This window comes from Protopterus annectens, chromosome 8.part0 (genome assembly GCF_019279795.1).
Source record: "Protopterus annectens isolate FY-2018-M chromosome 8.part0, PAN1.0, whole genome shotgun sequence".
Classification (NCBI taxonomy): Eukaryota; Metazoa; Chordata; order Ceratodontiformes; family Protopteridae; genus Protopterus; species Protopterus annectens.
Window position 1 is genome coordinate 1147735443 of NC_056741.1, and position 14860 is coordinate 1147750302.

General features: G+C 44.9%; 1 protein-coding gene across 2 annotated transcripts in view; it reads right to left on the bottom strand.

Moving 5' to 3' along the window:
- VLDLR (very low density lipoprotein receptor) overlaps nt 1-14860 on the bottom strand; it is a 348579-nt gene that overhangs the window by 5661 nt on the left and 328058 nt on the right. For both annotated transcript variants that reach the window (XM_044080659.1, XM_044080658.1), the window contains exon 18: nt 2905-3074. In XM_044080659.1, the coding sequence (XP_043936594.1) occupies nt 2905-3074 (170 nt within the window). The remainder of the gene's footprint in view (nt 1-2904; nt 3075-14860) is intronic.

Consider the following 14860-nt stretch of genomic DNA (forward strand, 5'->3'; position numbering starts at 1 on the left):
CTCCATCGTTCTTCTAGTTGCCACTTTTTTTTTGCATTAGGAGTGACAGCACTGATTGAAATTGCCTTTTTGTAATGCTAGCATAACAGGTGCATCACAAGCTATAGACAAATGTGATTAGAAATGCTCATTGCTAGATGAATTATGATGAGGGGATTATGATGAGGGGATGACAACCTAGAGTCTTAAGTCAGTGGCCACAGTCAGATATGGTAACCCATCCATTGGGGAAAGTATGAAGGGTCTGTTGCTACCCTTTGTTGCATTAAATTTAAGTTTCAGAATTTATAAAGATTGTGGACTGAGCAGGAAGAAAACTGCAGAAAAACTGTGGCTGCAATTTTCCAGTGACCTTGAACCCAAGCCAGCATTAAATTTGTCTTGCCAAACATGTCCACAACGGAAGGAATAAAAGCATTCCTGAAGGCTTAGACAAAACACTTAGAATGAAATGTTAGTGATATGTGCAGGCCAATAAAAACAGACTTGCATTCTCACCAATCAAATGAAGCGACAGGACAGTCGGACAAATTTGGAGAATTGAGATTCCATCCTGAAAGAATTCAGTACTTGTGTCTACAAAGGCTTGGAATCCAGGTATATATAGGATACTGCTGTAAGGCAATTAAACAGATGGGGAAAAATATTCTAACAGATTTAGTGGAGTCATGTACAGAAAGCTTCAATATTCGGTAGTTATCTAACCTCCACCCTTCCTAGTGCATTATTGAAGTATCTACAGCATTTTTCAATGAAATGTAAGCTACAATCAAATGGGACACTTTGCAAGTTTTACTATCACTACCAAAATGCTAGTCGTCCTAGGACTACATACAGATTTTAAGGCTGATGCAACACACTCAGCCCAGAAATGGTGAATATACCTGCCAAGCTAAATGCATCCACAATGCAGCAATAGTTTAAGGCTACTGCTGTTTTAGTAGTGCAACTGATAACAGTTGGAAGCTGGACAGCCCAAACTATATTAAGTTACCAAAATTGATGCCACAGTTTAAAAGTTTGTAAAATTTGGCTGTGCACTTTCGTTAGTGCAATAAGGTCTTTCACAGAACTGGTACAACCCTCCATTTGTCAGGGCAATTGTGTAGCATAACACTGAGGGAATTCTGTAGAGTAAACAAGCTGGATGCAAAAAAGCATAATTGGTGTCAGCTGTGCAGTCCTTGGAATATAGAAATGGACCACAAGGGTTGATAAGCTGCTTGCTTTACCTGTTATTTGTACATTTGCTTGCAGCAAGAGATACATTTTGTATTGGCTTCAGCCTAAAAATTTCAGTAAAACATTTCCTTGTACCTGCTGACCATAAATCCTCTACCCAAGACATGTTCACTCATTCTCCCAAGCTTTGTATTCTCCAGTGACTGGGGCAGCAAGCATTTGTTCCCTTGCTGGCATTCCAGTAAGTAAGGCATTCCAGCAAGTAAGGTCCATTTTATGTGGATGATCCCTCAGGGGAAGGGGGTGTTAGTGGGGGGCAGACAACCCATGTCACTGTAAAGACTGCTGTCCCCCCCTGATGCAAGTGCATGCATTTATGTCGATATCTACTTCTGAAGTAGGGTGGTACCGTGGCTGCTCTCATTCCACAAGCAGCATCCCTCCTTTAAAGGGATGAAAACATAAGGCCAATACCAGTCTTCTAAATACTGGCATGTTAATTTCCCCTACCAAGCCCCAGGTCATGGGGCCACAGTCTGGGCTCTGTCTACACCACTATTAGCTTAGTGAACTAAAGTGGTCAAATGTGCTTCAGTAAGCAGTAGCATGGCAAATGTGACAGCTCCCCAAGTGCTTCATTGGTGCTCTGTATGGCAAACTAATCGCTGCATGCTACAAGTATAGCAAGTAGTCCTCAAGTGCAACTCAAGTGATGTCCATTCTGGGTACATCCATGTTCCTCAGTTCCTCATTGAAAGGGTCCCTTGTGCATTAGGAATTTAACAGATGTTAACTGTACTTAATCAAATTCATAAAAATAACTGATCTTATGAACTTGCTAGCTGGAGTTGCCAACAAGATGCAAGTATTCCACATTTTGCTCATTTGTTGCATATAAGCAGTGCTCATTTTGGAGATAAAGGTAGATGGCTACAGTAGCTATAGTTTAAAAGGAAAGTATCCAAAGAGGACTTTGTTGCTGTTCGACTAGAGTTAAAGGGAGCAAGAATAGCTAGCTATGCCTCTAGTATACATACACCATGTGGCTTATTTCAGTAATTGTGTGGTCAGTTTAGCTAGCTTGACACGAGTTTGCAGATTGTATTCAGTGGAGTTTAACTGTTGCAATGTCCAACTCCTCCAGTGCAATATTTACCCATTTCAGAAATTCTATGGATGAAGCATTTCCCAGCACTGTGATCAGTGCCAAGCTGCATGATAAAAATGTCAAGTTTCCTTTTATGGGGACTAGCTTAACACTTCAGCGGACACTGTAGATTTAAGTCATTGTATTTTCAGTGAACAGCCCAAACTGTCAGCAGCACTGCAATGCAAGGCAAGGACTATGCTGGGAAATTGTACCCTAAACTGGTTCGGGCAAACCACCTGAATTACTGTGGTAATATCACTTTCTCAGGACAAGTCTTGCAAACAAAGTACAACAGGCAAACTAAATCTTGCATCCAACTCTACCAAGGAAATTTAGTTTCTCATAACCAAAAAACAGTTTAACTTTGCAAAGCCAGCTGGTTGATATGCCTACAGAACTTACTCTCAATGTCGCCTATACAGGAAAGCTTAGAATAAATGAAGGCTCCCGCAGGCAGTCTGCACAGTCAGGGTAGGAAGCAAGTCACTTCATATTTTTACATTACTAATTGCATTAACACGAGTATTCAGACAGCAGCATACATGCAAACAACTTTAAAATGAAGAACTTACTGCTGGATATGTATGTCCCACTGCACCACTGTGTCTGCTGATATCTACTGTTAGGTCGTCGTCCGTTGTTTTGAGGTAGACTGGGTTATCAAAGTTCATACTTTTCATATTCTTTCTCTGCCAGTTCCGCCACACAATATAGCCACCCAGCGCCGATACTGCTATTAACACTTGAAACATAATTATAATGTTACTGTGGATAATTTAACAGTACTACATTAATGTTCCATAAGTTAGTCTCTTGCATTAAATAAAATATTGCTGTAGCTCAATTCTTAGATGAGAGGACAGATTGAAAACTGGCTGCCCATGTCACATTACACAGTTAATGCGCCTAACAAAGCACATGCCATTTGTGCAAAATGCGGTTCCATTAATGGTTTGAATCCTCAGAAGTAAAACTGAGGAACTTTAGTTTTTCAGCACTTGCACTAATTTAGACATCTACTGGACTAGCCCTTTTACAGTAGCCCAAGGTGAAAATCTCCAGGTCAGCCCTATCAACTGATTGCTGCATACACTTAATGCACACATTTTATAATAAAATAGCACAGTATTTGCAGTTAAATTAGACTTTACTCATTAACTTACTAAAATGTAACACAAAAAGCTACAGTCAAATGCCATAAAAATAAACTACTGCACACATACTGAGACTAGTAAAAGAAAGCCACAGGCAAAAAGGTAACATACAAGTTGAGAAGGTTCTTTGCCAAGTTTAAAACTCCTTTGGCACTCAATTTTGTCCCCAAAAGGCCACCTAGTTTTTGTAATTGTTCAAGGGAGAGCAATCAGTTTCTGTACAATCTTGGAAAAGATGTACAATGTCAAAAGGGACCTAGTCCTACCTCTGGGGGTTGAAAAATCTTATTGCATATGTTAACATCCAACATATTTGCATTTTCCAAAAAATATTTTTGGCTTGTGGTTTTAATATCTTTAGTGTAAATAGCAAGGCAATGCATTGTCTTTAAAATACTTTAATGTACAATACCTGCACTCTAAGTTTTACAACTTGCCATAAAGTTAGTTTGACCAATTTTTATTCAAGCTTGACGGTGCATGTTTGAGAAGCTCTACAGATTTAGAGCTCAGTGCAACTATCCATTTTCATTTAAACAGGTTAGTGATGCTATGCAATACTATCACCTAGCTTGAAAATTTACAGAATTACAATTTAGTAATATTTCCAATATAGCTCATATGAACAGTGTCATGGCAGAAGACTAATATGGTCAGTTCAACACACCATGTATATCTCAATTGTAAGAGCAAGTGATGTAGCATATTCACTGCAGTGCATCCTAAATAGTGCCATTTTTACACCTTGCCTTTTCATACTCAAACTGTGGAGTCAACAGACCCAAGAGAGTCAGGACTCCATAAAGGGAGGTATTCGTGCTACAGTACAAATACAAAGCATTCACTATCAAAACTGTCAGGCCACACTTCGCAGTTATGTTCTAGTTACAATAAGGTTCATCAAGCCTCATACTGACCGTTAACTACACAACCCAGGCAATTGTGAGTATTATGTAGATAGTTGTGCATTAGATGGTGAGATCAAAAAGCACTGCTTCTCGCATCTTACAAGGAAAAATCCCTTGTGTTCCTTAACAGTGTAATTCCATTAGCAGCACAACTTCAGTACTGTTGCTGCTGGAAAAGTGCTGTTCTGAATTACTATAAATTATGCAGTGACCACTGAAAGCATTGGGCAAGTCCTGTGAATACCTAGCAGATGTCATGTTGAAATAAATGCAGCTCCCTCTTCTGGCAGAGCATATCAGGGGTGGCTGCAGAAGTCCAAATTAATCTTTGAAAATATTAGCAACAAGTTATGGAGTGTTATGCTCAATGTGGTCACCTTAGGACCTAATGGTGGGCAAATCACACCCACAGAATAGTGGCTCTGCATAAAGTATTTTGAAAAATCTGCATCCCACAACATCAAACGAATAGTATGTCCACAAGATGGGAAAGTCGCATGCCCCTCTTCTGCACAAAATGTAGTTTCTCCCACTAACAAGGTGGAGGCCAAATCAGAACAAAGCCAGTTATTCTAGGGGAATACAACTGAAATTGCTTACCATGACAGCTGTGTAGGACCATGTCCATCTCCCTCCAGAGGACTTGGCAGATAAGACAACTGGTCACCCAAATATTTCCAGGGTACAAAACTTCTCAAAGGGTCTTCCCTGCGCAAGATGAGTAATCCTCAGATCTGTCAAAGCAGACGTGGCAAAAACATGCAAGCAGGTAGACTCTGGAAGGACTGCCCAAAGTAGCCAAGAGAACAGCTTATACAGGAAAACTTTTAGTTATGTACTTACCATAACTTCGGATGTATGGGATCCATCTCGCCTACATTCACAACAGATGGGTTCGGAGCCGATCCATCAGCTCCGACTCGGCAACTAATACACTAGCACGAAATCTCTCATTGGCTGGGCTACTCCCTATCCCAGGATGCACTACACCTGCTTCCCCAGATCTTGTTTGTTCGCTTTCATACATCCATGCAAACAGAAAAATTAGTAGTCACTATAACCAACTAAAGTTCAAGAAAGATCTCCAAGAAAAGAGACTACAGCTCCTCTAAATCCGAATGGAAGGGGGAAGGAGGGTGGGTACTTATGAATGTAGGCGAGATGGATCCCATACATCCGAAGTTATGGTAAGTACATAACTAAAAGATGTAATGGGATCCTATCTCGCCTACATTCACAACAGATGGGACAGCGTCCCTAGCACCTACATCCCGGGTGGCTCATTGGAACACACTCCTGAGAACTGTGGAACCAAAGGAAGCTCTGCCTCGAGAAACCACATCCAATTTGTAATGAGAAATGAAAGTGTGCGGAGAAGTCCAGGTTGCCGCAGCACAAATATCATCTATTGATAACTTGGAGTGAAAAGCTACGGAAGTAGCCATTGCCCTGGTAGAATGAGCCTTGACTGGAAAGGGAAGGTCTTTGTTAGCCTGTGAGTAAATAAAAATGATACAATCTTTAATCCATTTAGATATGGAGGTTTTTGTTACCGGTTGACCCAATTTGTTCACTGCAAAGGAAACAAACAATTGATTTGATTTCCGCGTTTGAGCTGTTCTATTCAAATAAAAACGCAGTTGTCTATGTACGTCCAATTGATGCAAAGTATATTCTGCGTTAGAGAATTCTGGGAAAAAAACAGGGAGCTCTATAGTTTGTTGAATACAGAAAGAGGAGGCCACTTTTGGTATAAATGCAGGGTTTAATTTCAATGAAACTATGCTTGTGAAAAATCAAATAGGGAGGATCAGAACAAAGAGCTTGAAGTTCTGAAACTCGCCTAGCAGATGTTATGGCTACTAAAAAGGCCGTTTTCCAAGACAGAAATTTTAAATCACAAGTAGCAGCTGGTTCGAAAGGACGGGCAGTTAGGGCAGCAAGAACCATATTCAAATCCCAAGGGGGGACAGGATGAGATAAAGGAGGCCTAAGGAGCCAAGCCCCTTTAAGGAAAGCCTTACAAAGTTTGTGAGACATCAATGAAGGTTCAAATGAAGCATGAAAATTAGAGATCGCCGCTAACTGAACCTTAATGGTAGAAACTGAAGAGCCCGACTGAAAAAGGGAGGCCAGAAAATTCAGAACCTCAGATACTGGTGCAGTGAGAGGATCTATACCCCGTTCTTGAGCCCAGAAGGCAAACCTTTTCCATTTACTGGAATAAAGTTTGATGGTGGAAGGTTTATGAGAAGACAGTATGCGGACCACGTCCGGCGAAAGAGCATTCTCGGACTAAGGATGGAAGTGGAGTAACCATGCTGCCAACTTCAGGGACCTGAGAGACGGATGAAACCGTCCTGACTGATGAGTCAACAGGTCTGGCACCGGATCCAGAAACCATGGACCTTCTATCGCATGCCTCTGTAGGAAAGGAAACCAAACTTGACGAGGCCAGTGCGGGGCAATCAAAATCATCTCGCTCTCCATGTAAATGGCCTTCTGCATCACCCTCTGTAGGAGGGGGAACGGAGGGAAGGCGTAGAGAAGACCGGGGGGCCAAATGTGAGTCAGTGTCCCTGGGAATCTGTCCCTGAGAAGGGAACAGTGTGAAGAACTCTCTGCATTTCGCATTGTGAGGGCTGGCAAACAGGTCGCAGCAAGGAAGACCCCATCTGTCGAAGATTTTCGCAGCTATACCCTCCTGGTTGAGGGACCACTCATGGGGTAAAAGAATGGTCCTGCTTAATCTGTCCGCAATCACATTGGACTTCCCCGGTATGTGCGTTGCCATTAGAAAGCGGTTGGTAGCTACCGCCCAGTGCCAAAGTCTCATGGCTTCTCTGCATAGTGGGTAAGACCTGGTTCCACCTTGCTTGTTTATGTACCACACCACTGACATGTTGTCGGATAGGATAGTAATCGGGCCCTGTGGGAGAGCGTGATGGAGAGCTTGGAGTACCAATAGTACCGCTCTCATCTCCAGGACATTGATATGCAAATGTGTTTCCTGGATCTGCCATGTGCCTTGGACCGACCTGTCCAGGTAATGACCCCCCCACCCTACCTGGGAGGCGTCCGTAGTCACAGTGGCAACGGGACGTTGAGGTATGAAGGGTCGCCCCTGGTCGAGATTTGATTGGAGAAGCCACCAATGCAGATCTCGACGGCAACTTTCCGTGATTATGATTAAGTGGTTCAAGGGAAGTTCCTGATAAGACCATTGAACCGACAGTAGCCATTGTAAAATTCGCATGTGAAGTCTGGCCAAGGGAACTAAAAGTATGGTCGACGCCATCGAGCCCAACAGTTGTAGGATCCGATGGGCCGGGGCTCTTTGTAGGGGGAAATAGGATTTGACTTGATCTTGTAAGACCTGAATTCTTGCTGCCGGTAAAAAGGCGCGCATTCTTTTTGTGTCCAAGTCTGCGCCTATGAAAGCAATACGCTGAGAGGGCTGTAGTACAGATTTTTGCAAATTGAAAGTGATCCCCAAGAAACGGCCCAAGGTGAACGTGGCTCTGAGCGCTTGGAGTAGTAGATGCTCGGAGGTGGCAGTAAGGAGCCAGTCGTCTAGATAAGGAAACACCTGGAATCCCAGACTTCTCAGGTGAGCAGTTACCACTGCCAGACACTTGGTGAACACTCTGGGGGCTGTGGTGAGACCAAAGGGCAGTGCTCGGAATTGGAAATGACTGACTCCGAGGTGGAAGCGTAAATGTCTCCTGGACTCTTGAGCTATGGGAATGATAGTAAGCGTCCTGGAGATCTATGGAGCACATCCATGCATCTTTTTCCAGCAAAGGAAGAATAGATTGAAGAGTGACCATTCGGAATTTGGACTTCTTTACGAAACGATTCAATGAACTGAGGTCCAAAATGGGCCTGAAGTCCCCTGTCTTTTTTGGTACCAAAAATAATTTTGAGTAAGTTCCTGATCCGATCTGGTCGATGGGGACAGGCTGGATGGCTCTTTTTCTAGCAGCTTTGAAACCTCTAATGCTGCCTGATCCCGCTGACTGGGTGGTACGTCCGGGATTTCCCTTAAAGGGGTTTGTTGAAGGGGATGATATAACCTCCGGTAATAATGCGAAGCACCCACTGATCGCTTGTTATGGATTCCCAAGCTTGTGGGTGCGCCGCAAAGCGACCCCCGACTGGCTCCGGAGTTGCACAGTCGGGCAACAACTCAGGAACGCTGGTTGTATGAAGAACCACGAAAGGAATCGCGGTCTCCAGAGTTACGGGGGCCTCTGCCACCTCTGGGGCGGCGTCTTCCAAAATCCCCCCCCCCTGCCTCTGGAGGGGGAATCACTGGGTGGAGTAGGGAAAGACTTCTGAGATTTTCTAAACCACATTTTCCCTCCTCTCCCAGCCTTGGGGTAAGGCCTAGAAGGAGCGGAAAATCGGGCCCCAACGGCAGTCAAAGTCTTGCCCTCCTGCTCGCACCGAGTTAGTGTCCTTCACCTTGGGTCCAAACAAAGATGACCCATCAAAGGGGGCGTCGGCGAAGAAAGACTTGAAGGCCTCCGTGAATGAACACAAGCGTAACCAGGCTTGTCTCCTGAGGGCAACGCCTGTTCCCGCTCTACGCCCTTCGGCCGCATATGAAATGAGCCTCATGGACGAGTTAATAGAAAAGAGGGTAGTCATCTGTGCGCCAACAGTCGGGGCCAGCGCCTCATGTAGGTTACCAACAAGAGTCATTTAGCTCTTTGAGAAGATCCCTTTGGAGCCTCGTAGTTCAGCGACCGTAAGGTAAAGGCCGCTGAGGACAGGGTACGCTTCCCGTACCTATCCATACTCCTAGAATCCTTATTAGGAGGATGAACAGACGTCGAAGCCTCTGCCACGTCCTGCTGTGTGGCAGAAGCCACCACCAAAGCATCTACAGGCACACCCTTTGTGAGAAATTCCTTCTGGGGGGGGGCTGACAAAAATTTATTGGGCCTCGCAGGCACCGGTTCCACAGAATCAGGGTGTTCCCACACCCTTCGAGAAACCAAATCAAGGAGTTCATCCATCGGCGGAGACACCCAGGAGGCGGAAGGCTGGGCCCCAAAGGCCTTGAGGAAGACTGACTCCTCAGCTGAAGGGGTTTTGGCTTGCCAGTCACCTCTGTCTCAGAATCTCCAAGATATCTGAGAAGGAGATATCATCCGAAGATGATTTGGGGGACCCTTCTGCGTCATCGAGGTCAGTATCCGATGTAATAGACTCATCTTGGGAGTCTACGTGCTTCCTCTTACACAATTTCTTCCGTGGGGGTTCGTCCGAAGCAGTTTCGGACGGACCACCCGGAAGAAGGGAACCCCGATGGGGGTATCCTCAGGCCCTGGGGCCCCGCTGCCGGGGGGCTGCAACACAACAGAGGCACCAGTCTCCAAATCTAGGGACGGTGAGGTAGAATCTTGCTGAACCGGCAAAGGCATGGCCAGCGCTCCTCATGGCCTCAAAGGCCGGACCTCCAGAATCCAAGGAGGTCACTGGTCTAGAGGCCACGGTGGCACTGGGAATTCCAGCAGCCGATGCTCCGAGAGGAAGACTAGGCACCAAAGCACCCAATCCCAAAGTATTCCCCTCGGGCCCGGCTGAAGAGGTCGCAGTACCAAACCCTGAACCGGAGGACAGGGTAGGAAGCACAGTCGGAACAGAGAGACCTCGAAGGGGTCTCGGCTCCGCTTTGCTCCACCGCCACCGACTCCAATGGCTCCAAGGAGGTTGGAGGAGGAATCGAATGTGTTGGAGGGGGGATCGGCTCCGAAGCTAACTGTGCTGGAGCCGAGACCAATTTAGTAAACACTGGAGATTGGAATAGCCTCTGTAAAACCCTATCCAGGTCCGAATCTGAAAGTCTCGATGATTTAGAGGTAGACAATCGAGAAGACTTTCCTCTCGGCTCCGAGAGAGAAGGGGACTGGCTCCGAAATGGCTCCAATGCTATCGGCGCCGACTCCACCACAGCATGGACCACCATCGGCACCGAAGGAGCCTTCTCCGGAGCCGAGGGGGAAGAGTCTGAGCTGCACACTTCCACCGGCTCCGAAGCCATTGGAACCGATGGAGGTGATTCACCTCTCGACTTGCGGCTCCGAAAGCAATGGAGCCGAGGTAGGAGGTATCGAGGCAGACCCTTCGACCCCGAAGTCAGTGGAGCCGAGGAAGAAGAGGTCAATTTTGTCTTTAGAAGTCGGCTCAGACGGACTTGTCGGAGCCGACGATCTTTTCTTTTTGGAAGCAACAGGTAGATCTAAGGCTTCCTCAAAAGAAGGCTTGATAAGCCCTTTCAATATTAATTTGTTCTTGCGTTCTTGAAGAACTCTAGATGAGAACGCATGACAGACGCTACAAGTCTCTTGCAGATGTTTCAGCCCCAAACAAACACATACTGAATGACTGTCTGTAATGGACATTTTATATTTGCACCGAGTGCATTTTTTAAAACCTGACTTTTGTTCCTTAGACATGATACAGGCCACAACAAGTACAACTCTAAAGAAATACTACTCTACCACAACAAGTATAGCACTACACACAAATTGCGCCAACTGAAAAGCGCGAGACACACTGGCGCGAGTACTGGTGACAGTTTACCTCAACAATTTGAGAGAAGTTAAATGGCCCAAAGCCCTCTAATTTAAACGGGCTTTTCCCAAAAAACTAACCAAAAGTTAATAAAAACTAAAAGCACTCAAAAGGTAGGGCAAAGGCCCTCTAACTTAAACGGGCCTTGCCCGACTGAACAAATTAAATTTTTGGAAACAAGCACTCAACAAAAAAACAAGAACTAGTAAGAAATAGCTGTTAAAACAGCTGTTTGGTTAATAGACAAAAATTCCCTAGGTCAAGGACCAATAAGGTAAAAAGAACCACTTGGCTCCAGCCAAGTCGAGACCACATCCAGCTTGTTAAGCGGCAAACGAGATCTGGGGAAGCAGGTGTAGTGCATCCTGGGATAGGGAGTAGCCCAGCCAATGAGAGACTTCGTGCTAGTGTATTAGTTGCCACATTGCTCAAGGAAGCCACAGTATGCCCAAAAATACAAGACAAGCACACGTACAATCTGCAATATTTTGTTGTAGTGGGACAAAGTTAAAGTGGTGTCCTAAACAATATTAAACTAAAATGTATACCCAGACACCTGTGCCTCAAGTATTGTCATATAAAACTGCAGATACCTCAAAGCTTAAGGATATGTGCCATGTCAAGTAAAAACAGAAATGTTACTTCCAATCAGGCTTACATGTGCTAGAAGCTACAAAAATTAAAGTCATAGGACAGTAGGCTATTGGTCCAATAAGGGAACAAAAGTATAACATGGCTAGGCCTTGTGTAGACATATACACACTTCCTGATGCAAGTTCACCATTTCCCCACACTCACCTCCTGGTGCAAGTTAATTTCCCATCCAAATATCCAGGTTATACTTGGGTCATTGAGGAGCTCTGTTTTACACAAATTGTGAATTTGTTCCAGAGGAGTGGCAACCTCTGGGAGACTTTCCAGCCTGTTCTGTTAAAGCCCCCCCTTGTGTGTTTGTAGGGATTCAGCAATTTTTTTCCTGGTGAAGAAATCGCTGAATTAGCCATTCACAGAACTGGTGGTTCAGTCTTTAGGGGTCAATGAAGAGGCATTTGCTGTAATGCCTCTTCGATAAGATATAGACCCATTAAGTTATGTGCAGCAACTTAATCAAGTTAGGGTCTGAGACTACTGTAGGCCAGGTTCAAGTCACTTCTAAGCAGTCCATACAATACTGAGTAAAGTGGTGGGGCCTTCAAGTCTGTGTGTAGGTCTTCTGTTGTAGACCATGAATTTTCTTTGGGAGAGAAACCTGAGGTCTCTCCAATTGTCTGGTGAGGTACATACTGAAGGGAGCATTTTACTCTACCGGCCTGATGAGAGCCAAGTACAGGGGAGTTGCAACCTCCTTGGCTTTGAATGCTATACCCTTGTTTGAGATGTGCAAAATAGAAGGCCTTCCTTAATTTTGATCAGGTGTCCACAGTATTAAGGCCATCAATTTGTGTTTATAAATCTCTCACCACTGGGTTTGAGCTTGGGGGAATATTAGTGCAATTAGCAGGGGTTTCTACTTTGCCAAAGGGGATAATACATTTACATCCAGTTTGAGTCCGCAGCTTTGACATCAATTTGTCTGTAAGCCCATTTTGTACATGTGGGCATCTTTTTGAGGATCTAATGATTGGACCCAGTTTGCAGTCATCAGCAAGCTTGGTAAGCCACAGGCCATCAATTTTCATGTGGAAACCTCAGACAGTACAGGGCCTAGCACAGATCTCTGTGGACCACCACCAACAGGTCTGCTAGTACAGTTGGCATGCCAATTTTAACAAGTGTTAATGACATCTGGGTGAGTCTATGCTCAAGTGGGGGACTGTAGGGCCTTGGCTAGGTCGAAATAGGCAGGGAGAACCATTTTGCCTTCATCCAGGGCCTTGGTGACATTTGATCCACAAGTTTAGTAGGAAAGAGCTGCCCTTAATGAAGCCAAACTGTGTATGATCAAGAGTTTGGTCACCTATATCCTTATGATCCAGGATCATCTTCATGGCCTTGCAGATAGGGCTGGTTAGGCTTATGGGTCTATAGTTCCCAGGGTCGGTTGAGGGACCCTGTCTGTTATGTTTGCTGGTCTCCACTCAGCTGGGACAAAGCCAGTGCTTAGATTGAAGAGTGTGCTCAGCAGTTCCGCCAACTCTTGTTTAGACTAACATGCAGCCTAGGATTTTGTCCAATCACACAGGCTGTGATTTTAGCTTTAGAGAGTGTGGCTATGACCTGCTCTCTGGAGCTACTACATGGACTGGTAACAGTAGGTTATGAGGTATGATTGGTGGGGAAACAGTGGGGTAAAGTTTATGCCAAAGCTGTCCACTAGAAGGTTGGTAATATCCTCTGGTTCAGTACAAGTGGTACCATCCACAGTTCAGCACAAAGCTAGGCCTTCCCTTTTAGATTTTGGACATACCTACAGAATGCTTTGTGATTTTAGCTAGGGATGCTAATTTAGTTTTGTAATTGGCTTTAGTGGGAATTACAAGAGGTTTAATCTGCTTGTTTATACTTTGGAGGGAGATCCTTTGCTGGGTCTGTTCCATCTTGACAGCAGTTTCTCTTGATTGATGTCCAAGATGGCTTATTTTTTTCATGAGGATCTGGATTTGATCTGTTCTGGTAGGGCATAGTCTATTTATATATATGTTTATACAGGACATGTCTACATCTCAGTATAGGGGTTATTGCAGTCAGTGTTGGCAGGTCTGAAACTATTGATGCTACTCAGGTTAGTTTGCTTTGGAGAGGTTTTAACCTTTTTACTCCAGAGGGCGTCTGATACAATTGTTAGTTACTTTGAATGTGAGATTTATGAGGACTTTACCAGGGAGGGCCCCACACATGGGGTGGTGCAGCAATCCCCCATGTTGGTCAGCACTACATCAAGGATGTTAGAGCCCACTGTGGGGGTGCAGAACATCTACTCCTGAGCATGCGTTGAAAGTCCAAGAACCTTTGGGTAACATGAGCAAACACGTTTGCCTAATCAATGGAAGGAGTTAGTACAGCCAAATACCCTGGTCATGGGTAACAGTGTGACTCTTATTCAGGTAGGCAGTGTGGATTTCATGGTTCATAGGGGGGACCTACAGCAGACTTGAGGGGAGTCTTTCCTAAATGGACTTTAGTAACTACAGAGTTGTACTGTTTAACCAGTTTTGAGGAGTTTCCAGTGAAGATGGATACTCCTCAGTTTCACATTCACTGTGGTCTGAACAGCTGGAAGGCTTAGCCCTGCATGGCTGGGGTACTCTCATGGCTTGACTGCATAGACATCAGCATCTTCCAGGAAGTGCGAGCGAGTGAAGTTTGACCTGGAATACTAGCATTAAGCAGCATAACCCACAGTTTTGTTACTGGAGAATATTTGTCTGGAATTTTCTTGACAGTCTAAAAAAAAGAACTATTGGGGAGGCAAGTACCTTTGCCAGCAACCTAAAGCCCAGAGTAAGGTGAAGACCATGTGAGGTTAAAGCAGTGTAGTCAGTCAACCACTGCAGCTCAGCCTGTCATACTGATCCCCCTTGATTGAAACCAGAAGCTAAGCCAGTTAGAGTCAATCATTTGTATTGTGGCATCATCCTGGGTGAGGGAAGAAAGTTGCTTAGGGCTAGGGACATACCTGCCTGGGACATTATCTGAAAGCTCCATCATGTCTGGTAATATAGTCCAGTGAGGTACATAAAGTTATTCACTCCACCACAGGCTATAACAGTGTCATACAGCATGCGAGTGCATGCATGATTTAGCAGATCTTGGCACCAGACATGCAGCTGTGTGACCTTCTCCAGCCTAGTGAGGGGAACATTTGGAGTTGCCTAGAGAAAATTTGAGGAGCAATTGCATCTATACATGGCAGTGCTAACCCCTATTGCACTGTGTGCAAC